General features: G+C 39.3%; 1 protein-coding gene across 3 annotated transcripts in view; it reads left to right on the top strand.

Moving 5' to 3' along the window:
- The window catches only part of LOC117403922 (PHD finger protein 24-like), a 47,094-nt gene that overhangs the window by 5,685 nt on the left and 13,895 nt on the right, over nucleotides 1-27,514 (top strand). For 2 of the 3 annotated variants that reach the window (XM_058986266.1, XM_058986258.1), the window contains exons 2-5: nucleotides 6,143-6,531; nucleotides 13,381-13,566; nucleotides 25,003-25,081; nucleotides 26,951-27,153. In XM_058986266.1, the coding sequence (XP_058842249.1) occupies nucleotides 6,145-6,531; nucleotides 13,381-13,566; nucleotides 25,003-25,081; nucleotides 26,951-27,153 (855 nt within the window). In that variant the 5' untranslated portion in view covers nucleotides 6,143-6,144. The remainder of the gene's footprint in view (nucleotides 1-6,142; nucleotides 6,532-13,380; nucleotides 13,567-25,002; nucleotides 25,082-26,950; nucleotides 27,154-27,514) is intronic. The other variant, XM_058986268.1, reaches the window with a different exon arrangement.

Here is a 27,514-nt window from a genome sequence, read left to right as displayed (position 1 = left end):
GCCTTGTGTACAAGGGGGTCCTGGCAAGATGACCAGAAACAGATCATTAAAAAACAACGTCACTCTAAAAAACAACATCATACATTCAATCTGGGATCAGAAACATTTACATTTCCAACATTCCTGGAACTGACTCATTCAAACACATGTATTCTTAATCATTGTTCTACGTTTAGCTGATACATCTGGGTTAGTTATCTGATGCATGATCATACCCCTGATACTCTTCCCACAATTGAGTCTGCCAATGACAGGGGTGTCTCCTTTGAAAACATGCCAAAGTAAGGACAGCTCACATGAATGAAAAATGCCTGTATTGAATTGACAGGCATGTTACCTTTTAACTTTCCCTCTAACCAAGGGACTATTACCTGGCCCTGGGAGGTGATATTGTTTCTATACATTTCCTAAGCAAATGTGCTCTATTTGCTGTATGACTGACTCTCACTTAGGACATGGAATGAGATAGTGAGATATTTATCTTGTGATCTCCACATAACATATTCTTTATTTCATTTGTTTCCATGTTGTTAATGTAGCATCATCATTTAAAGTGTATAATGATGTAATGTCCACACCACCATGAGTCCAATAAACTGAACTGATTGTTAGTCTTAATCCAACAATGTCCACATGCTGTAATTATAAAATGCGCTGATAACAAGGCTGGTGTACCGCTATACATATTAGTGCCTTGTATAATGTCTAGATTGATTCTGGGGCATTTCCAGAACAAACATTGTAAAGGTTACCCTCGTTTTCTGACTTCTTTATAAGACCATTAGAAAATACAAAGACAGATGCTACTGATGCGCCCATAGCCAGCCCTGAGCTTCGGGCTACATGCAGGCTTCAAAGCAGAGCAGCGTTCAAAGACAGCTGCTGAAGCTGGAGGAAAGACAGAGATGCAATTTCCACAAGCAAAGCAGGTCAAGGGTTAAAATATGTTTGTCAGATGGAGTTGATCCAGACCATATTCAGAAACAGCACTTGAGTGGTCATGCTCACTTAAATGTGCCAAGCTGATGGATTTTATAATTGAGAAAGCACACTTGAGTGAAGTTCTGAATATGGCTCTAAGACCTGAGTTGGAATGTAGTCAGAGCACCTTAAAGTTGACATCTGGTTTGAAAGACGCAGCTCTCAATAACACAGTGCCCCTCAAACACCAAACTGGCCCAGAAAGAAGAGTGCCCCGCACTGAGCCACAGACACCACCTCTAGCAGCACAGGGTGACAATGCAGGTCAATGTAGTGTAGTGTAATGTAATGTAATGTAGGCTAGATCATTCAAAGGGTCTTTTTATTAGAACGTGCCAGCAAAATCTAGTGACATGCACTGCACTGTATTGCCAGCAAAATCTAGTGACATGCACTGCACTGTATTGCCAGCAATACAAAAGAACCTTGATGGAAAGTAACTGATCACTAGATGGTGGTGGCTCTCTCTTCGATAAAGACCATGGCAGGCAACACGAACTGCACAGCAGTGCCTGGACTCCTGGCAAAGGAACCTTGATACAGACTAATCAATGCAATGCAATATTTGTGTATTTTAAAAAATGTAATCTGAAGCTCTATGTGAGTGCCTTCTCTCACTGGAATTAATTTTAAGAATGCCTTTTAACAGCCAGACAGTGGATTCCTGTCCCAATCTGTATGAGAACTTATCATACTACAAATCAGCTTGTCTGACAAATCTATTCTCCCTTAATTGCTTCTTCAATACTAATACAAAAAAAATAATCATTTAATAAAGATGAATGAAGTAAAATAATCTTGGGAGTAACTGAAATATTTTTTCATTCCTTTGATTTTTAGTTCAAGCGCTTGTTATAATTACACATAACCTTGGCTACCTTATAGATTACTCCATAAAGGCAAGCAAGCTGAAATCACAGCGTTGCCAAAAAAAAGAAAGAAAATAGGCCGCCCTGGTCAAATCAGGTGGTGTGGAAACAAAGACATTTTGTAAAGAGTTCTGACCCTGTTTTAGCCACTGTAAACTTCAGAGAGAGGTAGAGACTAGCTCAACAGGAAGCTTCAGATTTAGATTGATGAATGATAAAACGTAATCCTTTTTGTTGACTGCGCTACACAATCACAAGTTCTCCTGATGGAAGATAAAATTGTCTGTGGTCTAGTGAGTAAATATACACTTCTTGTCCACATGCAGTGCAGTAGCTTCAGGACTGTAGTAAAGGAACTGTTCTTTCGATCAAAGCCATGCCCACGCATACAGAACCACCTGTAAAGGTGGGGTCCCCAAGTGGCTCACCCAGTTAAAGTGCTGCCACTGGGAGAGCAGGATGAGTCACACAGCTTGGACGGTGCCAGTTCACTTCATCGCTGTGCAAAGACGCCCAAGTTTGCTGGGGACCCCGAGGGGGGGGCGTCACATTGGCTCTGATGCTCCTGGGGTGGGGGGTGGGAAAGCGGCAGGGATTGCTTCTCCTCATCGTGCAACAACGAACCCTACTGGCCAGGCATCGTGTGTAGGGTTTGAAAAGGTGAAGAGGAGCGGGGCGGTTCTGTATTCTCAAACTGTGACAAATCTGTCACTTTGATTTCTTATATGTGATTTATAATGTCAGTTGCATAAAGTAATTAGTGATCTAATGGAGGGTTTCCTACTTTACTAATGAAATATACATTTCCTGAGCTTTCTAATTAGAGTCCTTCATTCACAGCAATGGCATTTAATCAATACCCTCCACCCCCCATGAGAGTTCATAAAAATTATTGCTCTCAAATATTGGACTCAAAATAACACGCTGAGAAAATAAATACACAGCACAGCGCCAGTTAAGACCGAAAGGGACAATCCCCAGTGAATGGATCTCAATGAATCACTCAACTTTAGAAGTTGGGTATATATTAATCGACAGAGACTGGAGATGTCTTAGCTCATCGTATCCAACAGGGGCGGAGACAATAGTGGCACAGCATAGCCTGCATCAGTAGGGATTTTGGATGTCTTTCAAACAAGGGAAAAACACGCACAATCATATTCTGTCCCTCTGGTAAGCATCACACTGCTCCAAGGTGTCATAGTTGTTTTAAACATTCTTGGTTCTTCTCTGCTTGTGGTGTTACAGTGCACAGTAAGTGTGGCACATGGAAAGGTAGGGGATTGCACATGTCTGCACTCTGCCTGTTAACCACTGAACAGCTAGAATGATGGATAGCGCCCTTCATGAAAAACTCCCCTCAGGTCCTGTAATAAAGGATGCTGCCCAGCGTGAAGAATTGCACTTAAGAAAATGGAACACATATACAGTACAGTGCTACCCCATTATAATGCAGTCGTCGGGGTCCATAATTAGGAGATAGGAGATTATTCCGGGCCCCTGTTCAAAAACTACAATGTCTTGCACTCTGACACAGCAGCTTGTCTCGCTGATGTGGGCACCCCCTATATGCTTTCACGTCCCCACCTCCCTCTTGACGTTCCTGCCGAAACCAGGCAAATAAAGCAGTCTAATTCATAGACTTTAGTGCAGTGCATTTCTTTTCCTAGAGCAGCCCTCTTTCGAGTCAATCGTACGTAATGTAAAGATTTTCATTTTTTTGCTGTCTGCCATGCTTCATACTGTATATAGAGTGAATGTTCACTCTATGTTTGCATGTCAAATTGCATTATGGGTGAAATGGGAGCTACGACCTTACCGTGTTATGACCGATTCCTCACTGTAACAGGTTGCAATGTAACAGGGTAGCACTGTATTGCTGTTTTGCTTCTCCCTCAGAATGAGGCATGAGCTCAGAAATGAAGTAAGGCAGCTTGAGTTGTGCGGATGTTAGTTTTTGGCTCTTGAGACCACAGGGGTCACTTCCGATGTGTTCATTTCATATCTCCAAATGATAAGAAACAATAAAATGCATTGCATATTCCATACCTTATTACAGTATAAATCATCTCTTAATAACTACAAATATATATGTTTTTATATGATCAGTTATATAGTACTGGGTGATCTCAACATTTTTATTAATTTTAATGAACCGCCTTTGGCCTATGGGCTATATATATTTCAATTTGACAGATGTGTTTAATCAGTTTTAATTAACGAACATGGAAAAGGCAGAGTGATTGCATTTTAATTAGTTTAGATCTGCAGTCAGGCACCAGAATCTTTTGTGCAGATTCTGTATCTCAGATGGTTCGAATTGCCGGCGTGATTTTGGAAGGACTGACAATTAACTTTTACCTGAAAAAGGACCAGGAGCCAAAAAAACACAGAAACACAAGAGTTGGGGTTCAATTTAAAACAATACATCATACGTGTCATTCAGTCCAACATTACGGAGGGGCAGTATACATACATATATATATATATATATATATACAGACGTGCTCAAATTTGTTGGTACCCTTACAGCTCATTGAAATAATGCTTCATTCCTCCTGAAAAGTGATGAAATTAAAAGCTATTTTATCATGTATACTTGCATGCCTTTGGTATGTCATAGAATAAAGCAAAGAAGCTGTGAAAAGAGATGTATTATTGCTTATTCTACAAAGATATTCTAAAATGGCCTGGACACATTTGTTGGTACCCCTTAGAAATGATAATAAATAATTGGATTATAGTGATATTTCAAACTAATTAGTTTCTTTAATTAGTATCACACATGTCTCCAATCTTGTAATCAGTCATTCAGCCTATTTAAATGGAGAAAAGTAGTCACTGTGCTGTTTGGTATCATTGTGTGCACCACACTGAACATGGACCAGAGAAAGCAAAGGAGAGAGTTGTCTGAGGAGATCAGAAAGAAAATAATAGACAAGCATGGTAAAGGTAAAGGCTACAAGACCATCTCCAAGCAGCTTGATGTTCCTGTGACAACAGTTGCAAATATTATTAAGAAGTTTAAGGTCCATGAAACTGTAGCCAACCTTCCTGGGCGCGGCCGCAAGAGAAAAATCGACCCCAGATTGAACAGAAGGATAGTGCGAATGGTAGAAAAAGAACCAAGGATAACTGCCAAAGAGATACAAGCTGAACTCCAAGGTGAAGGTACGTCAGTTTCTGATCGCACCATCCGTCGCTTTTTGAGTGAAAGTGGGCTCCATGGAAGAAGACCCAGGAGGACTACACTTTTGAAAGAAAAACATAAAAAAGCCAGACTGGAATTTGCTAAAATGCATATTGACAAGCCACAATCCTTCTGGGAGAATGTCCTTTGGACAGATGAGTCAAAACTGGAGCTTTTTGGCAAGTCACATCAGCTCTATGTTCACAGATGAAAAAATGAAACTTTCAAAGAAAAGAACACAGTGAAACATGGAGGAGGCTTGGTTATGTTTTGGGGCTGCTTTGCTGCGCCTGGCATAGGGTGCCTTGAATCTGTGCAGGGCACAATGAAATCTCAAGACTATCAAGGCATTCTGGAGCGAAACATACTGCCCAGTGTCAGAAAGCTCTGTCTCAGTCGCAGGTCATGGGTCCTCCACCAGGATAATGACCCAAAACACACAGCTAAAAGCACCCAAGAATGGATAAGAACAAAACATTGGACTATTCTGAAGTGGCCTTCTATGAGTCCTGATCTGAATCCTATCGAACATCTATGGAAAGAGCTGAAACTTGCAGTCTGGAGAAGGCACCCATCAAACCTGAGACAGCTGGAGCAGTTTGCTCAGGAAGAGTGGGCCAAACTACCTGTTAACAGGTGCAGAAGTCTCATTGAGAGCTACAGAAAAAGTTTGATTGCAGTGATTGCCTCTAAAGGTTGTGCAACAAAATATTAGGTTAGCGGTCCCATCATTTTTGTCCATGCCATTTTCATTTGTTTTCTTATTTACAATATTATGTTGAATAAAAAATCAAAAGCAAAGTCTGATTTCTATTAAATATGGAATAAACAATGGTGGATGCCAATTACTTTTGTCAGTTTCAAGTTATTTCAGAGAAAATTGTGCATTCTTCGTTTTTTGTGGAGGGGTACCAACAAATTTGAGCACGTCTGTATATATATATATATATATATATATATATATATATATATATATATATATATATATATATAGCATGTATTTAAAAAAAGTCAAGTCATTAATATTTCTGAGTAATTGTCAGAACACTCTTCAGGGCAGCCCGTTGACCTCTCTCTGTTTGCCTTATTCTCCTTGTCGCAGCCATGGGGGTGCTGATGTCTAAGAAGCAGAGTGTGGAGAAGGTTCAGAAGGTCAGCGTGGTGGTGTCTGCCTTCAAGGAAGGTCTGAAGGACAGACCCCCACCAGCCCGCAGACCTGAGGCTGCAGAGGCCGTTGAGGAGAAGCCCGTCGAGAGTGCAGCCGTGCAGGAGGAGGTGCAGGTGAAGCAGGGGCCCTCCACCACCCAGTCTCTTCCCAGGGAAGAGGGCAAAGACAATGAGGCTGCCTGGTCCAGACTGCGGGACGGACGGGGGGTGGAGCCAGAGGAGTTGGAAAGAGCCAATCAGCTCACCCCTCCGGCCTTCGTCAGGCCAAAACGAGACGTCAACGACGATAAAGCCATAGACATCAGACTGGAGCAGTGGGAGCAGGTACTGTAGGGTGTAAATAATGATTTATTGCTGTTAGCCCTTTAAGGGTCACCTTTGCCTCTTGTAAATAAACAGATGACTCTGAGAATGTACTTGGTGTGGGAGCCCCTACTGTAGGATTTGAGCCAGCAGGACAAGTGGGAGCTGACACCAGTAAAATGTGCATATTGGTTTTTTTTATTGATTGATTGATTACTTTGGGACAATTATAGGTAGAGAGGTACTTACTTCTATGATATCAGAATGTACCTTGTAATACACTATAAAGGTGCAGTTTGACAAGTGAAACCTAATGGTAGCACAGTTAACTAATAAGGTATTAGTAGATGACTTAGTAGATAGGAAATGGTCCCCTCTTAGCAGGATACTTGAAAGTCATTTATATTTATAAGATAAATGTTACTCTACTGGACCAAGTATTATCTAAAAGCGTTATATAATACATTCCTGATATGTCTGCCCTTGATCAAGTAAGAGATTGACTGATGAGGCATATAATATTTAAACCAATTCAACGCCCACGCACCAGATTTCAATTTATGTAACATCGTTAACATCATCTTTTAGTGATTTATATGGCTCTTAACAGTAATGCTAAGAGGGGTACTGAGGGCTGCTTCATTACCTGTCTGTGACTATCAATGAAAAAAAATACGTTCAGGAAAAGTATTCACACATTGCTGGACGAGGCCAGAAGCCACCTGTATGAGCCGCTGTTCAATCTGTAGAGCAATGTTTCTTCAGTGTATTATAACCTGGGTTTGCTGGGATGTTTAATGAATCAAGGTGCTGTACACACAGCATATCGGATACACCATCAGTGTTCATAAAGTTATTCTTTGTGTTGGACAAGGAGTGTTATTGTAAAGAAAGCACATTATAAACTCAATTAAACAGCTGTATTCTGAGATCAAGCTACGTGCCTGCTTAGAAACACAGCTTGATTTGTAACAGTGTGATTCACCCTGCCATTGTGCCTTTAGATCTGAATGAATGCAATCATATTCCTACATGTTAAATGCGTTGGTGTCCATGACACTGACCCCTGATCTGATATTGATGCCATATTGAGTTAACCTGCCTTTTTAAAGCTCCTGCTGCATAGAGGCAGTACACTTTGGGTTATTGTCTTAATATTTGGTCCACAGCTGTATTCTAGGAACATCTCACAACAGTTTCTTTACACAGTGGGGAAAAAAGACAGATTCCAAAATTAGATCCTGTAAGAAAAATATTCATTCAGGACCACTGAATATGAAAAAGCAATTCGAGGGTACATATCTGAACACTTGTATAATAAAGTATAGAATTAATTTTCTTAAAATATATAATACGTCTGTTCCTTTATGCATTCGGACCCCGCAGGAGCCAGTGCAACCAAACTTTGCATGGCTTCCTCTTTCATCCAGGGGAAGGTCGAGGGCTATGTTTGGATCCAGAATTTGGACCCCCGGGGTACTTTATTTAGTAACCCCATTGCTGGATCACTACGGTAGCCATGTATCTCAAATTAAAGAAACCCACAAAACCAAATAAATAAATAAAAAAGAACAAAAATTTAAAAAATAATAAAAAATGGCAAAACCCCCCAAAAAAATTAAGTTATAAAAAGGGAAAGGAGTCCGAACGCATGGTGTGACACCCAAGATCGGTAATTTATAGGAAACCGTAAGGATACCGTTCCCCAATGTGTCATGCATGAAATATTGAAATATTGAATTTCCCCGGGCAGTGCCGGGTACTTCAGCTAAACCGACACATTTCAATTGAAAGCCGGTTAAACTTTTAAATCACACAATTAGGTTGTGCTGTGTGTATAATTTCCAAAGTGCTTTCAATTAAAAACAAATTGTCGCCTTTTAATCTCTGGACAGGTGAGCTTCGAGTGGCCGATGCAGGTGCACATTATAAACACATAAGCATAACAATAGTGTGTAACGTCGTCATGTAGGGTTTTAAAAAACAGAACCGACATTTAATTTGAACATGGTGACGCTCTTAAATGATGTCATGAGGTTCTGCAGAGTGCTTCACTTCAAAGGGAATTGTCAGCTTTTAAATGGCCAATTATCATCATGTATGTTTTGCCTCATCTCAATTTAAAACTTTTAAACCTCAAGATCAATTGTAACAATTGGGATTTTTTATGACATCATTTAAGAGCGTCACCATATTCAAATTAAATGTAGGTTCCGTTTTTTTTAACCCTACATGAAGACGTTACACACTATTATATATATATATATATATATATATATATATATATATATATATATATATATATATATATATATATTCTATACAATAGCAGTTTACATTTTCTTTATCCAACAGTTTTACAAATATAGCATCTTATACAACAAGTGCTGCAAGCTCTTGTGTTAAATATGAGCTCAGTGGAACAGAGATCAGCTATTCTCTTCATCAACCTTTCCCCCTTTTCAATGAAAATCACAATGGACTAATTCAAGGTTGGTCATGAATAGAACAAAATATAGATGGGATTTTAGACTTGTATATTATTATTATTTGTTTATTTAGCAGACGCCTTTATCCAAGGCGACTTACAGAGACTTGGGTGTGTGAACTATGCATCAGCTGCAGAGTCACTTACAATTACATCTCACCCAAAAGACGGAGCACAAGGAGGTTAAGTGACTTGCTCAGGGTCACACAATGAGTCAGTGGCTGAGCCGGGATTTGAACCGGGGACCTTCTGGTTACAAGCCCTTGTCTTTAACCACTGGACCACACAGCCTCAATGAAGCAGCATGTGATAGAGTTATAGGACTGTGTCTGTGTATAGGTGACACACACAGCTTTCATCCTCCGTCCGTTCACTTCTTCTATTGACGATATTCCCTCATACACCAACGTTCGCCGTCCTACAATCCTATTGTCTATAACTGTGCTTAATGGGGCTGTATTTCAGATATCTGCTATAGACAAATGCAGTGCACTACAGTACCTCTTGGGACCTGATTGTTGACACTGTCACCAATCACCAGCACTAGATGCCATACAGAAACACTAAGACACTCTCTCCCACCATGTGAAGTGTTTATGTGCAGTAACAGCAAACACTAAAGTTTATCTTTGTAATGGAAATCACCCCTCTTCACATAACAAGGCTTGCAGTAGCTGTCCTCAGCGGGCAGCACTTGATGAAAGAGTGCCAAGCCTAAGTGATTTCCAGATCCTTAAAGCAATTCAAATAGAAAGCTGATTCTCCTGCATTGTGTAGTTTAGTAGCATTGATTTAATTAAGGTCATCAGGCTGTTGTTTTTATAAGGGGAGAGCTGCTGAGCTGCAGCCCACACAGGCAGGCTGGAGACAGATGCTTCTAAATTGATATAATACAAGAACTGAAGGCCATAGATATTATATCACTGCATGACCCTTTCATATTTCAGAGTTGGCTCAAAGCCAGCCCTACCAGTTTAATAGCAGTGGAGATACTCAAGCAGTTCCTGGCTGGCATCCTCAACCTTGAACCACTTCTGTCAGGCACTACCAGTCTGTCACACTTGCAAACCCCAGGAGCCACCTCTGTTATCCAAGTGATGTTTCACATTACGAGTCAACTCCCTAGTGCAGCCGATAAGCATTTAGAACACATGTCCTTTTTTTCTTATTCTGGTCTCTCTTGCTCCCTGATCAAAATGAGAACAGTAGCTACCATTCTAAGCACATTACAAACTACCAAACCATTGCGGTCTATGTAAATGAGGGGGAGAAAGGTGGGAACACACTCTAAACAAACAATGATGAAATACTTTTATATGTTTTTTTCTTGTGTTACAAAATATTGTGGGCAGCTTGCAGGCTTTACCTCACAGAGTGTAGGAGAAGCCGTTCTGGACTTGTGGAGAGGTCAGGGGAGCGCACCCATTATCATATAGGAATGCTAATGAGACATTCATTTCACTCACTAATCTGTTCTAAGTGACTACTTCACCTTTTTCATTACAATGCTTTAGTATGAAAGTATGAAAAACAAACTTTTAACATTTTCATTCCTCTCTTACCTATTCCTAACTTCATGTTCTCTTTCACCCTGTGATAAATGTCCCTGCCAGAAAAGTGTTTATTTCCTGGGTAATAGGTATCAGATAACGATTCCGTTGCCATCAGCCAATCAGTTTCGAGCTCTACCAGGCTTCTATCAGATGGTAGAATCCCCCTGTGATGTCAGCACATCAGCTGTGACACTTTTTAGCTTTGTAAATTTACCAGTGGCAAGTGGACTTTCTTGTATTGCTGATCAGCTTAGGTAAACCCTGATTTGTGGTGGTCTGTTCTAAAAGCTGTGCTCCTAGCTCTATGGTCCAACAACAAGCAGCACAGAATCCATAGACTGCTTATTGTACAAGCTTCCTGACTCGTTTAAATTCAGTGACAGACTTGCAGATAAACTAAAAGTAACCATGGCAAGTAAACAATTTTTTCAGTAAAGTTTATTTTTTATAAAACTTGTCTGGAGTTTTTTTTTTAATTTCCTTTACATTTAAATTCAGGAGAGATCAACAGCAAAATAAAGAGGCCATTGTTATGCTAACGAGTAGTAGGATATTTTTTAAGCCTTGGTTTTTACACCTTTAACCTTCAGTCTTTTCTCGTTATTACAACAATACTTTCTGATGACACAGTCATAACTTTCTGTTATGTGGATTGTAATGAACGAGAACCAAAACGGTGAGTTTTTTCCCCTTCATTTTACAGTACCATTTCCACGTTTGTTTTCTTTGAATTGTTTAAAGTTAAATTTCAGTTACCTTTTCATTTTCTGAGCTCTCTATACCAGAGCTGCCGATAGGCCCCTCCTGAGATGACGCCCTCGGTCCCACCTACCGAGGGTCTTTCCACGGAAGCCGTTTCTCTTTTTGCCTTACAAGATGGTAAGGCAAAACCATCTGTGTTGGTATCTGAGCGTTTTTTGAAAAAAGAGCTTGAGTCTACTACAGTTCCCTTGCTGTTCAGGCTGAAATCTGGCTGCCTCCTCATTTTTTGGCTACCCGGTTTCTCAATGGCTACACCTTCCCAGGAGGGTCGTTCTCCTTGATGTTGTACTGGAGTCAACTAGAGTTGAAGCATCTGTCTATGAAGACAGCCTTCCTCTTGGCTATCACCTCCGCTAAGCGGGTCAGTGAGCTGCAGCCGCTGTCTCTGCACTGCTCCTGTATGCGTATATGGGACGACGGCAGCAGGGTGTCACTGCGTACAAACCCTGCTTTCCTCCCCAAGGTGATCACAGCCTTCCACATGAATCAGTGTGTGGAACTGGCGTCTTTCCATCCACCTCCATTTGCTTCAGAGGAGGATAGGAGATTGAATTTCCTCTGTCCGGTGCAGGCATTGATGTGTTACGTGGATAGGACAAGAGCTCTGCGTCATACTAACCAGCTCTTGCTGTTTAGTATGATGCTGTTTGGCATCCTTTGTTTTGTAGTTAATTCACTGGGGTAAAGTAAAGGCATACATATTCTTTACTCCTGGGATATTTTTCCACTTGAACGTGTTACGTATTGTAACGTCTTGCTGTAAAATAAAGGCACACACACAGGGGCCACGCCCCCTGCCCCTGCTGCTATGCTGTTTCTGTCTGTGTTCTGACCAATGTAATGGCTTTTATTACTTTTTGAAAACGAGCGAATATACAAACAAATATTTAAATTATGAGTGAATATATATATATATATATATATATATATATATATATATATATACCTCTACTTTCATTCGGAAGCATTCGCCTGTAAGATGAATAGTTTAACAATCAGCACAGTGTATCCAGATCATACTTCTTCCATACTCTAATAATGAATGGTTGTGTGAATGGAAAAACGAGTATGTGAATAACAAACATCAAAACAATCTGGATTATGTCGACACATGCTTTGCCTCAGTACGGATAACACAGGACAGAGTAATGGTAATTAAACGTGTTTCTTGTAAACACTGCAGGGAGTAATTCAAATTCCACATGCACTGGCAGGCCTGCGGTGTTGAATGTTTATGAACTGAAACGTTCTTCTTGAATTTGTATGTTATGAAGTAACAACAATTCCACAGGCTGTAACGAGGACCAGGAGAACCCTTCAGGTGGTATGACACTTCATTTTCTAACGATTTAGATGTGCATTTTCAAGAAGGAAAAGACTGACAGTGCCTTTCTGGCATGGTGTTCACAGATGTGTCTGAACTGCAGGACCTCATGTATCATTATGGTTCCACTGGGTAGGCTGTTTACTGACTTATTTATTTATGTATTTATTTATTTACAGCTTTCAGTAATTAGACATGACAGAAAAAAACAGAGAAAAAAAACAGTGGGTCACCTTTTGGTAACAGTCTTGACCTTTTGTAACAGTTCCCGACAGTGTGTGTGCATCGCACAGCTGTTACAGATTCTGATCCCTGCAGCGGTGACAAGGTTAATCACTCTAAAATTGTACAGAGGGCTTACTTGTAGAGTATATCGTGACTTTCTATGAGTTAGTCTTTCTACAAATAATAAGATTGCATACATTTGAATGTAAGATATGTGCTATACAAGTGTACTATAATTGCAATGCTTGAGCCAGTATTGTTTTGTGCTTTAACAGCTGGTTACACAGACCCTGATTATCCCTAATCTTGGAGTACTTTACCTAATATACTGTCGGGGACTGTTCAACCAACCAAAAGACTATCATAAAGTGGTCTTTGCCACCAATAATAATAATAATAATAATACTAATAATAATAATAATAATAATAATAATAATAATAATAATAATAATAATAATAATAATAATAATAAAAGGCATTGCCTCCGAGTGACGCCCTGGTCCCTTGTCTCTCCACAGCCTGTGAATGATGAGATGTGTGAGATTTGCGAGGTGTGGACCGCGGAGGACCTCTATCCCTGTCGTGTCTGTACCCGGGTGTTCCACGACGGCTGCCTGCGGGAAATGGGCTACCTGCACAATGACAGTGTGCAGGAGATCACCGAGACGGCACACACCTCCATGGGCTGGAGCTGCTACTACTGTGTGAGTGTGCCCTGCCTTCCGCTCCCTCCCAAGGCGATTCACACACTGATGGCTGGATAGAGTTGTGATGTTTAGGGTTCATTTTAGGTGTAAATAATTACACAACAGGTATTATTAGATTGAAACTTGCATCCTACAGGCAATTGCAGGATCACATTACCAAAATTAGCTTGCGCTGTTGTCTATAGTCAAGCGGGCAATAGTGCCTCCAACTCCCCCGCCACAATAATCAAAACAGATATTAACTGCAGCTTTCAATACTCCATTTTTAGTTGCCCAACTCTGTCACTTTTTCAATCCTAGACGTAACAATATTCCACTATAAGCTTTTTATCAATATTTGCATGCTACATGATGTAACGGGTTATGTACATTGAACAAACATGTGAATGCAATGCTCTATTTTAATACCAATCTGTGATTAGCCTATTATGTAATACATTAGTCCCTCTGTTATAGATTATATTCTCCTGTACTTTCTTCAACCAACACATTTAAAATAGAAATGACCTTGATTTGACACCATGTGCAGTGGATTCACATCTGTGATAAAACTATAAGAATCTAAATCTATAGACAAACGTTTCAGCTGGTGCCTTCTTCCATGTACTAATTAGGAACTGTACTGTATATTGTTGTTTTATGTTAGTTAATATATGTCTGTGCGAGTTGTGTATGAACAGCACCCATCATTTTGACCAGTCTGTTAATGCTGGATGATCAGGAGTGGGGTTGGGGTATGAAAAATAACAAAAGATGTGTGTGGGGGGGGGGGGGGGGGGGGGTGATATTGTTAACTGCGCAAGGATGATCTGTCATTTGATTCGTGTTGACTGTATTGAATGGATATGTTTTCTCAGTTGCCGTAGCGGTGTGGAAAATCGAAATGTAGCCGTGCTTTACTCAGTAATGATTTGAAGCTGTGACCTTCTGTTCACTGGTGTTGTATAGCTGCCTATAAATAAATAGGTGCTCCCTACTTAAAATAAAAGCACTCAGTCTGAGTGATTGACTGTCCTGGTAAAAGCTGTTTGAAATACATTACAGTAACCTTTTGTAGAAGATGTTTCACAAAGGTCAGTTTCATTTTCTGTGTCTCCTAAAAGTCACTTTACTCATCCAGTGGTCCTATAGCTATAAATACATATATTTACTACTGCATTTCCGTGTATCCATCAACACAGCAGAGCAATTTTAACTCATTATGAACACAGTGCATTTGCTCCCAGTGTTCTCTAGTTCTGTTTTATTTAATGCAATTGACGTTTTTTTATAGTGCAATCAAATGCAGAACATGTTATTCTCCCTGGGCCTCCAGATACCAGATGAATTCATTTTTCCTGACATGTTTGCTCATTGCATTGGATAGAAACACTTTTAACAGACTATGTTAAAGCCCAGAGGCTTATTCTTTTTTCAAGTAATGATTTATATGTCCTTATCAGCGAGCCTTTGAATAGAAATGGAAATAGCAGTAACCTTATATCAGACATCAGAAGAGACCTCTGAACAATGGGAGGGGAGTTTATGGAGCTTGGCTCTGCTCCAGCACCAGAACAGAAAGTGCCACAGCAGCTTTTAAAAACCAGCTTTTCTATTATTATTATTATTATTATTATTATTATTATTATTATTATTATTATTATTATTATTATTATTATTATTATTATTATTAAGTATTCATTTTGGCAGTATGCAGACTGTAAAGAGCATTTGTGTGATACAGCAAGGTGTTGGAGAGAGAGTACATTGCCCTCTTTACCAATAGACCACAGGCCACAGGTCAGGATAATTGACAAGAAGCAAGACACTGTATTGTAGGAGGTGCTGTTATTTAAATGATATTCATATAATATATTATACACCCTCACAAAGAACAGGTAAGAAAGAACAGGCAAATGTCTAGAAAGTTAGGGTGTAGAATAGTACACTTGTAGGGTAACAGCCTAAATTATTCAATAAACAACTTAACAAGATTTGTTGTTTATTAGAATTCAGAATGTTTATTGCACACTTAACAACTAATTATTGCTTAAATAGAATAGAATAGAATAGAATATATAGAGAATAATATATGGGTCAGGATATACAGTATTACCTCACAATAATATGTCTCGAGTTAGTTTTGAGCCATAATGCATGAGATATATGTTTGTGTGGTACTATATTCTGACCCATATTAGTATTTTCTTACCTCCTAGTTTCATTTTGTTTGTGTAAACTGTGACGAGCTGCTGTAGAAAATGCTGCATTTATGTCTGTGCAGATTACGCTGCTATGCTTTGGAGAGACCTTGGTTTAAAGTCATCACCATATTTTTTTTTTTTTACTGACAAGGTTAAACCCAACGAGAGACATAATTTTGTGTGGTAATATATTCTTACCTATATTATTTGATATATTCTATGTTTCTTGTCTTCTTTCTGAAGCTGTTTTTGTTTGGTTGTTCAGAGTCCTCCCTTTTTGTATAATTTTTTTTACTAACAAGATGAAATTTGAAAGGTGTATGTCCAGGTCTTTTTCAGCTAGCTGGTGAAATTCTCTCGTTTCTCCCACTGAACACAAAATACAACATTGTGAGGTTTGTCAATATGTGTTTTCAAATGAACCAAAGCCATTTGTGCAGAAAATGTACCTATATCAATCAATCAATCTCTCTCTCTCTCTCTCTCTCTCTCTCTCTCCTCTCCTCTCTCTCCTCTCTCCTCTCTTCTCTCTCTCCTCTCCTCTCTCTCTTCTCTCCTCTCAATTCAAATTCAAATTCAAAGGTGCTTTATTGGCATGACCATTATTCACAGTATTGCCAAAGCAATGTATACACAGTACATCATCTGAACATTAAATAGACAATAACACTGATGAAAATAATAATGATAATAATAATGGTAAACAAATATAAATAATAACCACGTTATTAATAAGTTAACAATAACAACAATGAAATATAACAAGATTTGAACTAATGTTCCTAACTAATGTCTCCTCTCTCTCTCTCTCTCTCTCTCCTCTCTCCTCTCTCTCTATCTCTCTCTCTCCTCTCTTCTCTCATCTCTCTCTCCTCTCTCCTCTCCTCTCTCTCTTATGCATTAATAAATGATTCAGAAATCAGGAAGACCTGCATAGGCCAGTAACTTCAAGGACACTCCCATCCAGTTCTTAAATGCTAGCGTATGTTTCATTTAGTGTGTGAACAGTGCTGGCTTGCTTTTGGTGGGACCCAATGAATTAAACTTTCTCTCCTCATAAATACCACTGCAGCAAGAATTGTGTTTGTGGAAAGTAACTGCAATCATCTACTGCTGCAAACTAACAGGATTAGAAATGGAGGCGGAGGTGTACTGGGCAGTCTTGTGTGATGAGCTGTCGTTACGGATTCTGACCGCTGTCTGTGAGATCAGGTTAAAAGCACTAAAACCACCGGCAGAACCAATCATGTCACTGCAGACAGGCAGCAAGTCTCACTGAAGCCTGTGATACAGAGCAATCAAAGTCTCAAAGTTCACTGGAAATCCATATCCAGTCAGATGCACAGTATACTGTACCACAAACCTGCAAGACAACAGTGTGTGAAAACAGTGCTGGCAAGGTTATTGAAAGAGGCAGATACTGAACTAACAACACCACACAGCTGAACATGTTTGATTAATCTAGTGTCATATGAAGAAAAGACTAGTGCCCACAAAAGCGATCAATAGTCTCCCTGTCGGTAAATAGTCAGATTATTCTGACATCATTCAGCAGTCAACATAAAACATTCATAAAAATAACTATTGAAAATGTGCAGTAGATCCTATAAAATATCAAATGAAAGGCAACATTTCATTTGTGCGTAGTACTTACCTGTCTTCACCATTTTTTGAAAATCTGATTTGCTTAACTAATCATTTACGTGATTATGAAAGGTCTAGAATATATTATTCACTGTGCCAGCGTCCTAACAGTCCTTCTTTGTCCATTTCTGATGTGTGTGAACAAGCTAGCAGTAATTGCTAAGGCGAGATGTCATGACTCGCTGTAAGGGATCTCCCCCTAGAGGCTGAGTAGTTAATTATAGTGACACCAGCATAAGAGACATACTTCCTGTACACCTCAACCACAGAGCCATGGGAAGACATTTCTATTCAATTTCTATGCCAATTCATTACATTACCCATCACCACTACAGCTCTGCATTTCTGTCACCAAGGAATTACATAAGACACGTGCTGCAGTACATTGTAAGTGTGTTTTCATTCACTGGTGGAAAGTTACTTATAATCATTTTAATGTTGAAACTGCAACAAATGCACCAGAGTGAAGAGGAACTTGCAAAACAAAAAGTGAACATTGTTTTGTGAAACAGAAACACTTTAAAACAGCATTCTCATAGCATATGGCATATATATTTACAATTGTTCTGGCAGTTTTTAAATTGCAAAATAAATGAAGGTGCAAAAGACCATAATCTAGAATGAATGTAGGTAATTGTATCCGCTGGGCATGCGTGACCCACACAGAAAAGATGTGACTCACAGCCAATGTGTTTAATTTTCCAGATATATAGAAATTGTGTTTGTAACGCCAGGGAATCTGACAGCATTTCCAAGCTAATCAGATTTGTTTTCACATACAAAATAAACAATAAAGATGAAACTAAATCAGTAAAACAGAGATTATTTTACACACTGCTATTCTGCAGTAAAATATAGCAAGGAAAAATAAATTCTACCATATTTATTACAATTATATTGATATTTTGAATCCAAGCCTTTTGGTCATGAATATGCATAAACTGCCTTCCCGTGTGTGTGCAAACTGTAATTAGTATCGGAGACGATCCTCCACATTTCCAGAGGGGTCCCAATGTAGGAATTGCAAGGGAGAGGGAAATACAGTTAAAAATGTTTCACTCGAGCTATATCCAGAAAGAGTGATATTACTTTCCTAAAACTTTTTTTTTCATGCATTTTAGTAACCCAGCTGTACGTAGCGAATGGGTCTTTTTCCCCCCAGTGAAATTCTATTTTAAGAATGTATGTCCTTCAAGATCAGTTTTCTGCCAATGTCAACATTGCAAATGTTTAATGCTGTTGGCTAGTAATGTTAGGAATCCATCTTATTTATTTAGAAGATATATATATATATATATATATATATATATATATATATATATATATATATATATATATATATAAATCCATAATTAACGCTCAGTGTGTGTGCAATGATTTCTTGCTTTAACCCTGCATCTACAAGTTTCAGGTACTGAGTCCGACACATTCATTTATGCGCCGCGGAATGTGCTGCAGAGTGGCCTTGCTTTTATCCAGGGCTGCAGAGGTTTCTCTTTGTGAGTATTAGCTGTTCAGTGAGCTCCAGACTTTGCTCTCAGCTCAAGGGAAGAAGAAGCCCTCGGGTACTGATAAAACCTCAATATGTGTTGCATGGATGCTCTGCAGCTGCATTGGTAGCAGTCAAGCGAATAATGTACTAACAGGAAAAAAAACAACTACCTGGAAAGTGATGCTGTGTTTCTTGGGAGGCACAGTATCAAGCACACTGGATCATACGTGATGTGGGATCTGTTTACAAGCTTGCATCTGTAAGGGTTATGCTTTTTTGGAGGCTGATATTTAACCCCGCCCGCCTAATGGAAGAAATGCATTATGAATTCAAGATTACAGTGATGGGAGTTAGACACACAATTAGTAAAGCACACTGCAGTTACTCGCTTATGCAGTAATACCTTATAGAATGTAAATATACAATAGGAATGGATTTCAGAGCCGGCACTATAAGCTCTGTAAATGCACGGCACTATAAAGCGAGTTTCTGTATCTGACTATCTGAGGCTTGTGAAAGCGGGTAACGGAATGTGTGATGTAGATAAACCACTGAAAACAGAATTATTATTCCACTCGACGTTACTGTCACCAGGAACCTCACGAATCCCATAACCTTCAGCTCCTGTACTGCACTTCACTGTATTAATACCTGGAGACGTATTAACAGCATAGCATGAGTAAAAAAGTGCAACAACAGCACCCGCTTACAATCTATTTTCTGACATTATGTGTTTTACAATTGCACATTTTCAAATGCAACGCTATAAATAAGCTGGTCTGATTGCAGCTGTATCATTGGATTCAGCACAGAAACAACAGCACAGAAAGTGATTATGAACCAGGAAGTAACAGCAACATTTCAGTTATAGCTCTGAAGTATCTGAATATCCTAGAGGGAAGTATTAAGTATAAGTATGCTTAGCAATTATTTAAACTGGGGTTAATCACCTTATAACAGTATGTCTTTTCACCCTAGGGGAATGTGTGTTCTGGATACAATGCAGTATTACTGAACATGTAACCATAGTGCTTCTAACTAGCCTGTTGGGACATTCAGGATATTGTAGATCTGTATTTGAACATTTGAATATGTGAATATGTTTTAAATTGGCTAATTATTTGGGTCAATGAGTTCTGAACACCTGGACATGTTTAATTGGCATAAAAAATATTTTTATTTTCTTTGAAGTTAAAAACATTCTGCAATGTGGTGGTTCAGGCAGTGAACTCACTTTTAAGCTAGATTAAAATGATAAACATCACGCATATTAGGCACCCTCATTACCAGTCAAATGGTGAGTATCTCATTTGTCATTCGATAAACAACAGTCCAATAATCAGCTAAAAAGGGCTTTATATCTTACCTCAGTCCATTCCTCCCTGTTGTACATCAGAGTTCACCTCCTCCTTCCCAGCCTCCACCTGTTTTTTGGCTTCGTCTAAGGGGGAAGGCAGCTATCCTGCCCATGGCTTCCCTACAGTCAGGCTCTCCATTATCAGCAAACTAAATTATGGGCAGGGGTACCTCGAAGGGCAAGGCCAAAGGTCAAAGATGTAATGAAAATATGTATAATGTAGTATTTGTTGTCTAAGCTTTAATAAATATTGTTCTTCCTATCGCATTGGGTTTCCTGACTGAAGTAAAATAATTGGTCATTCAAGGACCTTACAAAAGAGAGAGATTGAAATAGACCGTACCTGTGCGTGTGTGTGTGTTCCATCATGGAATATAGACCTGTGGTAAAGCAGAGAGCATCCATGTGCATGCCTGAACAGCCAGCCTTTGTTTTCTCAACTTCCTTGCAAAAATGGCCCTACAGCAGAATGTGTGCATCTGGTTCATTTACCAACCATCCCTGGAAGATAGACGCACAAAAAGAAAAAAATATAAACGGGAAACATAATCGCAGTTTATTTATAGCAGTTTAGACTACAGGGCATGCATAACTGTGTAATAACATTGTTACAACATGGTAACCACCAATGGTTCCTGCTCTTACATAACTACTACTGATGAAAAAATTGCCATGTAAATATCCCGTGCCATGGTGTCCCTAAGTAATTGCATCAGGTAACAAGATGTTGTTCATTGGGGTGTTATACAGTAGACGCTATGAAAGACTATTGGTAATTATCCATTTAATACAATGTAATTACATGGCTAGGCAAAATTACAGCGGTGCAAGAACTGTTTGGGAGCGACATTGCAACATCATCCAGACTTAAAATAACTAATCACACCAAGTAATTGTTTAATTAGAAACAAAGGCATGGAGAAATACATTTAAGACATCTATTTAATAAAATAATTTCACATTAGGACCAACTAGAGACAAACAGTAAAGACAAGTAATGGGACCAGATCCGGTTAGCGAAGATTGGAAGGGGAAGCTAAGAAGCAAGCACTCACGTTAACTTCCCCATGAGACTCGAACACACGGTTTTCATTGCTCAAGAGCTGGACAGACTAGAGGCTGATCAACTTAGGAAGAGATGTTGAAAAATCAAGAACAGTTTTTACCATGTCAGAGCAGCTAGATATGTTGATTTGTCAACTGGTTGTGTTGGTTCAAGAGACTCTCTGGCTGAAGAGCTGGTTGTGTTAATTTAAGAAGAAAAAAACAGGCAATTTAAAGTCCCTTTATTGCTTTTCATTGCATTGTTCTGTGTGGAAACAGGTGTGTCTTTTCTGGTTTCTTAGATTTTGGCCATCGTAGCACTGGTCTGTTGCTTCTCACAGTGGGTTGCAAACATCTCCAGGTTTGATCTGGAGTTGTGTTTCCCTGGAGACAGTCCTCATGGATATGTTGCTCTATGCAGCCACTGCTTTGAGAGGTGAGCTTGTTGTACGGACACCAACTTGTGAAGTCACTGAGCTCTTTCAGGTTGTTGAGCCCGTGGTTGTTGCTGAATAGTTTCACAAAACTTACAGTGCATAGGTCTAGTGGATCACATGACACACACAATGTACTCATTTTTACTTACACTTAGTTAAAGTACCATAGGAATGTTTTGAAAGTTGCAGCTGTGTCTGAGGCTGGATTTGAATGGAGCACCCTTGAGATATGTGACTGACATACTAAGCATTGCACAGAAGGGTGTGGCTCGTTTTGCAGAGGTGCGTTGGTGTCACCTCCATTCCCCACCAGTGGTCGCTGAGCAGCAGTGAGTGATGACGCTCACAGACACTGCTTGTTACAATGTCATAGGGAGTTTTCAAATTTGTCTTAAAACTGATTAGTCAACTATTTATCAAACGGTAGACAGTTAAGATCAATTTCCATTCTACTGCATGCCTGGGTAGATTCCCCACAGGTCTATGTTAAAATAACAACATTTTCATACCCTACAAGGCATTTTATTTGTTTTATTCATGAATCAAATGATAATCCAGGGGAATATTAAAAATAGCTATTTTAGAAGCTCTCTTCATTATACTTGTATAATATGATAATTATAAGTAAACAGATAGCTGGATCATGAATTCCAAAATGTGGTGTTTTCTGATGATCTAATCTGATTGTGTGTAATCAGACAACCGAGAAGTATGATAACCTATAGACATATAAACTCGTGTCAGAAAGGCTCCAATCTTAAAGGCTTTCTTTCAATAAAATAGGAGATTGATATTCTGGATTTGTAATGCTTGAAGCGTTGAGGAAGGGGAGCACAAAGCTTACTGATAACAGTGAGGCTTTGCTCATATCCAGCAATCACACAGTGAATTTACACAACGACTCACAATCCTGGTGCTCTTCTTTTAATTTATTAAATGCACGTTTAAAAAAAAAAAAAATTCTGAAAGTTTTTTAACCTAAAAGACACGTTTGTGTTCAAGACTTTAATAATACAGAGCCCTTCACTCTATGCAGAGCACTTTAAACTTAACTAGATGGAAAGAGGTGCAAACATTTCTGATACCATGTTCAGTTTCAATGGCAGCCTGTTACACTTGCAATAACTGGGCATAAAACGACCAACTCTTCTAATGTTTAAAGGTGTATTCTGCTTGCAAGACTTTAATGAGTCTGTGTGGAGCTTTGGTATGCAAGCTGCAGCATGAAAGAGCCGGAGTATGATTGCAGGTCCCTGAGGCCTGAGCCGTTTGTACCGTGACTCAGGAACTAAACACTGTGAAATGGTTCCCCTTTCCCAGGCACATTATTACTGATAATGTGCTCTTAGCTGAAGATGACTGCCACTTTAGATACTGACTAGGCACTTAAACTTCATGTCATCCGATGGTATGACAAAGATGCTCCCAAAGATGGGTTCAGACAACTAAATGGAGCTGTGAAGCCGTGTACAAATGCTGGTTTTATTATGGTTTTTTTTTTTTTTTTTCTGTTTGTCAAAATAATGTGGCTTATTATTGTCATTTTGAATGGCTCTTTAGAAATGGATTGTTCTGTATAATGCTATACCAGTGCTGTGAGGTAATAGGAAGCCTTCCTTTCATTGTCTTGTGTGTTAATGGTTACTCATCACAGAATAAGTAGCTTCAAATGACTTTCATTTAATATATATATATTTTTTACATTTACTGTTTTACAATGTTTGTGGTTCTGGGTTCTGTTGCTCCTCCAATATTGAGTTATTATAATTCCTACTAAATCTGAGTAGGAACTGGAACTGAACAGCCTTCCCCGTTCCACTCAGATCCTGTGACAGCGTGACCTGCTCTACATTTAGAAAGAAGAAGAGATTCTCCACACAAGCTCAAAGCGAGTTCAAAGCCAGGTAAAGGCAGACTTAGAGAAACATGACAACAACTCAGCATTGCTGGAACAGAACCCAGAACCGCTTGGAATGATTACAGACACCATCCAAAGTGAAAGTAAAAAATAGAGGCATTTTATCATTTATGTAAAGTAAAATGTCCACAGTTATATTTTACTAAATATGAACACTACGACAAGAGGATTGTTATCTGTTTCAGTTCTTGTATCAGCCCAAATCTCCCTGGCTTTCTGCTAAAAAATAACATTAATGGCTGAGGGGAAATGCAGATTGAAGTGTTCCTGAGTTACCTTAAAGAAGGTTAATCTTGCAGTTCCGCTACACGTGAAGCTTAAAAGAAATTCATCTCAAAAGCTATTAGTGAATAACTGTGTATGGAAAATCCATGCTAAATCCGAACAGAAGCTGAAAAGCTGAAAATGATGCTGCACAACAGAGTTGACCATCGTTAGTAATTCCTCATTTTACAAAATGATAACTCACCAGTGATTGTTGTCATTAATGTCATGAGTAATTGCACTTTATTTACACATTTTTGTGCAGTTACAATGTTATGACTATTATTATTTATTTCTTAGCAGACGCCCTTATCCGAGGGCGACTTACAATTGTTACAAGATATCACATTATTTTCACATACAATTACCCATTTATACAGTTGGGTTTTTACTCGAGCAATCTAGATAAAGTGTGTTGCTCAAGGGTACAACAGCAGTGTCCTCCACCTGGGATTGAACCCACGACCCTCCGGTCAAGAGTCCAGAGCCCTAACCACTACTCCACACTGCTGACTATACAGTGTAACCACACATGCACTCACTGTGTATTGACAGTGTAGTTAGAGACAGGGCTGGTTTCACAAACCCTGGTTAACACCAGTCTTGGACGACCATACTTAAAGTAACATTAGGTAGCCCAAGACTTGTGCTAATCAGAGTCTGTGAAACCAGCCCTCAATGTTAATGGTCTCCAAATTAAAATCCTAAAATGAGTTTCAATTTCAGAATAAACGCAGTGCTGCTGTTGTTATGGTGATAAGTGGAACAGGCTCCACAGATTGGTTTGGTGATCTGAGCATTCTGTAATTATTTTGCTACTGTAGAATGTCTTTGTTATTCAGAACATTTCCACTTCGAAGTTTTTGTTATGATTATCAGGTACTTCCTGGCAGTATTGACATTTCCATATAGAAAAGGAGAGAAGCGCACACTCAGTTGCGCTCCAGAAATGTATATCTTTAATTGATAAAAACATATCAGCAACGTCTTGCCACAAGCAGTTTCACTCGTTTTGCTGAAGTGGAATCATTTCCAAGCTCAGTAGGTTGTGTGCTCTTATCCAATTCCTCAAATGACTGAGTTTAATCCTGCAGGACAACATCAACCTGCTGCTGACAGAAGAGGAGGTGTACAGCCTCATGGAGACCTTCAAGCAGTGCAAAATAATCCCAGGTATGCTTTGTGAATCTGCAAGAGATACTGAGTATGGTCATGTATGTAAAAAAATAAGTATGTAGTAGTAGTTTTTTATTATTATTTTTTTTATTTAGAGTGACCAATTATTATTTTTATTTATTTTTTTCCCCAATTTGGATTGTCCAGTTATGTTTTTTCTCCACACCGCAGCGAGTCCCCACATAGCACAGATGTTCTGAGGGCGTGTGAACATCCTCCGATCTCACAAGCCTAAAGTCAAAATCACTTTTACGCCAAGCAATCCAGAGCAGAGGTGTGCAGACTACCGATCCCAGAGAACAGAGATCAGCCCTGCCTCTTATCCACTCTGAATGTGCTCTGTGCCTGGCCAGTAGGGTTCGCTGTTGCGCGATGATGAGAATTAGTCCTTGCCGGTTTCTCATCCCTCACCCCGGGAGTGTCAGAGTCAATGTGATGCCCCCTTCGGAGTCCCCACCAAAGTTCGGCCTCCTTGCAAAGCCCGAACGTGAACTGGCGCCATCCAAGCTGTGTGACTCATCGTGCAGTCCAAGCAGCAGTGCTTTAACTGGATGAGCCCCTCGGGGACTCCGGTAGTAGTAGTTTATCATTATATTAAATAGATGTTTTATTGCTGTAGATTTGGCATTCCACTTAACTGCATATCGACTTCACTGCATATCTCAGCTCATTGTATCCGGGTGCTTGTCAAACAATGTAAAATAATCCCAGGTATGCTTTTGTGAATCTGCATGATGTGATACTTACTAGACGTGTGCAGAGAGCCCATTACTCATACTGGTAATCATACTTGTACTCGGAAACCAATACTTGTAGGAATACCCGCATTTTACTTGGATGACGACATCAGAAGTAGGAGCTAAAACCGGATGTGCCGTTAAAATGCATCTCTGGCCTCTCTTGAATTTCATCCAGAAAGTGGCCAGACAGTGGTTGTCATGTATGTGACTTCAAACTTTTCATATGAGTGTTCAGTTGGAAACTGAAGGTCAAGCTGGCCGTGGCAGCACTATGATACTGTTCAGCTGGAAAAAGTGGTGTCAAGAAGCCTGCCATTGTGACATCAAAACGTGGTGACCCTGCTATGACCATTCCAAGGTCTAATATATATATATATATATATATATATATATATATATATATATATATATATATATATATATATATATATATACTGTATGTATATATACTGTATGTATGTATGTGTGTATATATATGTATGTATATATATGTACATCATGTAAGAATAAATCATGGATTTGAATGTAAACAATAACAAGTAGTTGTCATGCCGTCAAAAACCTATAAATACCTCCAATGTTTTGATTCAAACACAGGCTCCCTTGAGAAAGATATGTACAACATATCGAAACGTTGGGCAGCTGGCTCTTTGAGCTAAATAAATAAATAAATAAATATAAATATATATATATATATATATATATATATATATATATATATATATATATATATATCCCTGTTCCTTGTGTTGCAGCAGCCTACATTTTCATCTAAATGACACCCACTCTAGCATGTTGTCCTATTGAAGTCGTCTGTTGAAATATAAGTAGAGAATGGTTAAGTAAGTTTGCAGAATTATGTCAGAAATGCCTTGATACCGTCACTTGTCTTTATCAGTTATCTGACTGCCATTTTTGCTACCCGATTTGAAACACCCATTTCTAAAGTTGCCTCCCCACTGGAATATGTAGTCATGAAGGAGAAAGGGATCTTCTCGGACTGCATAACAGATGGGTGCTACGAGCAGTGAAAGCTGTCTGTCAGTCTGCATGACGAAAGCTTCTGAACGTCCGGGAAGCCAAGATCGTGCCATGTCAGTAACGGTGTGTGTCTGTGATGTTCCAGAGTCCAGCCTGGGGTCTGATGACTTCCTCAGCTACAAGCACTTTGTGTCGAGGCAGCTGTTCGACGAGCAGATGACTGAAGAGATGGAGGAGCTGGAACTGGGGCAGTTCTCTGCCCTGGACCCTGAGAAGAGGGGGCAGATCGAGTGGGCGGACTTCCTGTACCATGAGTCCATCAGGGTGCTGGAGAAGTTCCGCAGCCAGGTAAACCACAGTCAGGTGCTCTCTGTTTGCATCCACCAATAGATCTACAACTGAGCAGCACTGCTTTTAAACAGTGCGCGCCAATTATCACCATGAACCTTTAGATTTCACTTCCCTTTTCAGGGTTTTGCCACAGTTACGCAGTTTAACCATAAATCACACTGTTTGCTAAGTTAAATTGCACATCATTAAGACACAAGGGGGATATTTTCAAGTAATTTATTACAGTTTTTAATGTTTTGAATCAAACAATTAAATAATATAATTCAAGGTCTGAAGTTGTTTGTCTCAAGTTGTCTGTTTTTCATTGTGTAACATTAAAGAGGTATTTTCTTCTTTCATGAAATGAAAGGCTGGAGTA

This window comes from Acipenser ruthenus, chromosome 2, assembly GCF_902713425.1.
Source record: "Acipenser ruthenus chromosome 2, fAciRut3.2 maternal haplotype, whole genome shotgun sequence".
NCBI classification, from domain to species: Eukaryota; Metazoa; Chordata; class Actinopteri; order Acipenseriformes; family Acipenseridae; genus Acipenser; species Acipenser ruthenus.
The sequence above is the reverse complement of the archived record's forward strand: the minus strand, read 5'-3'. Positions and strand labels throughout refer to the sequence as shown.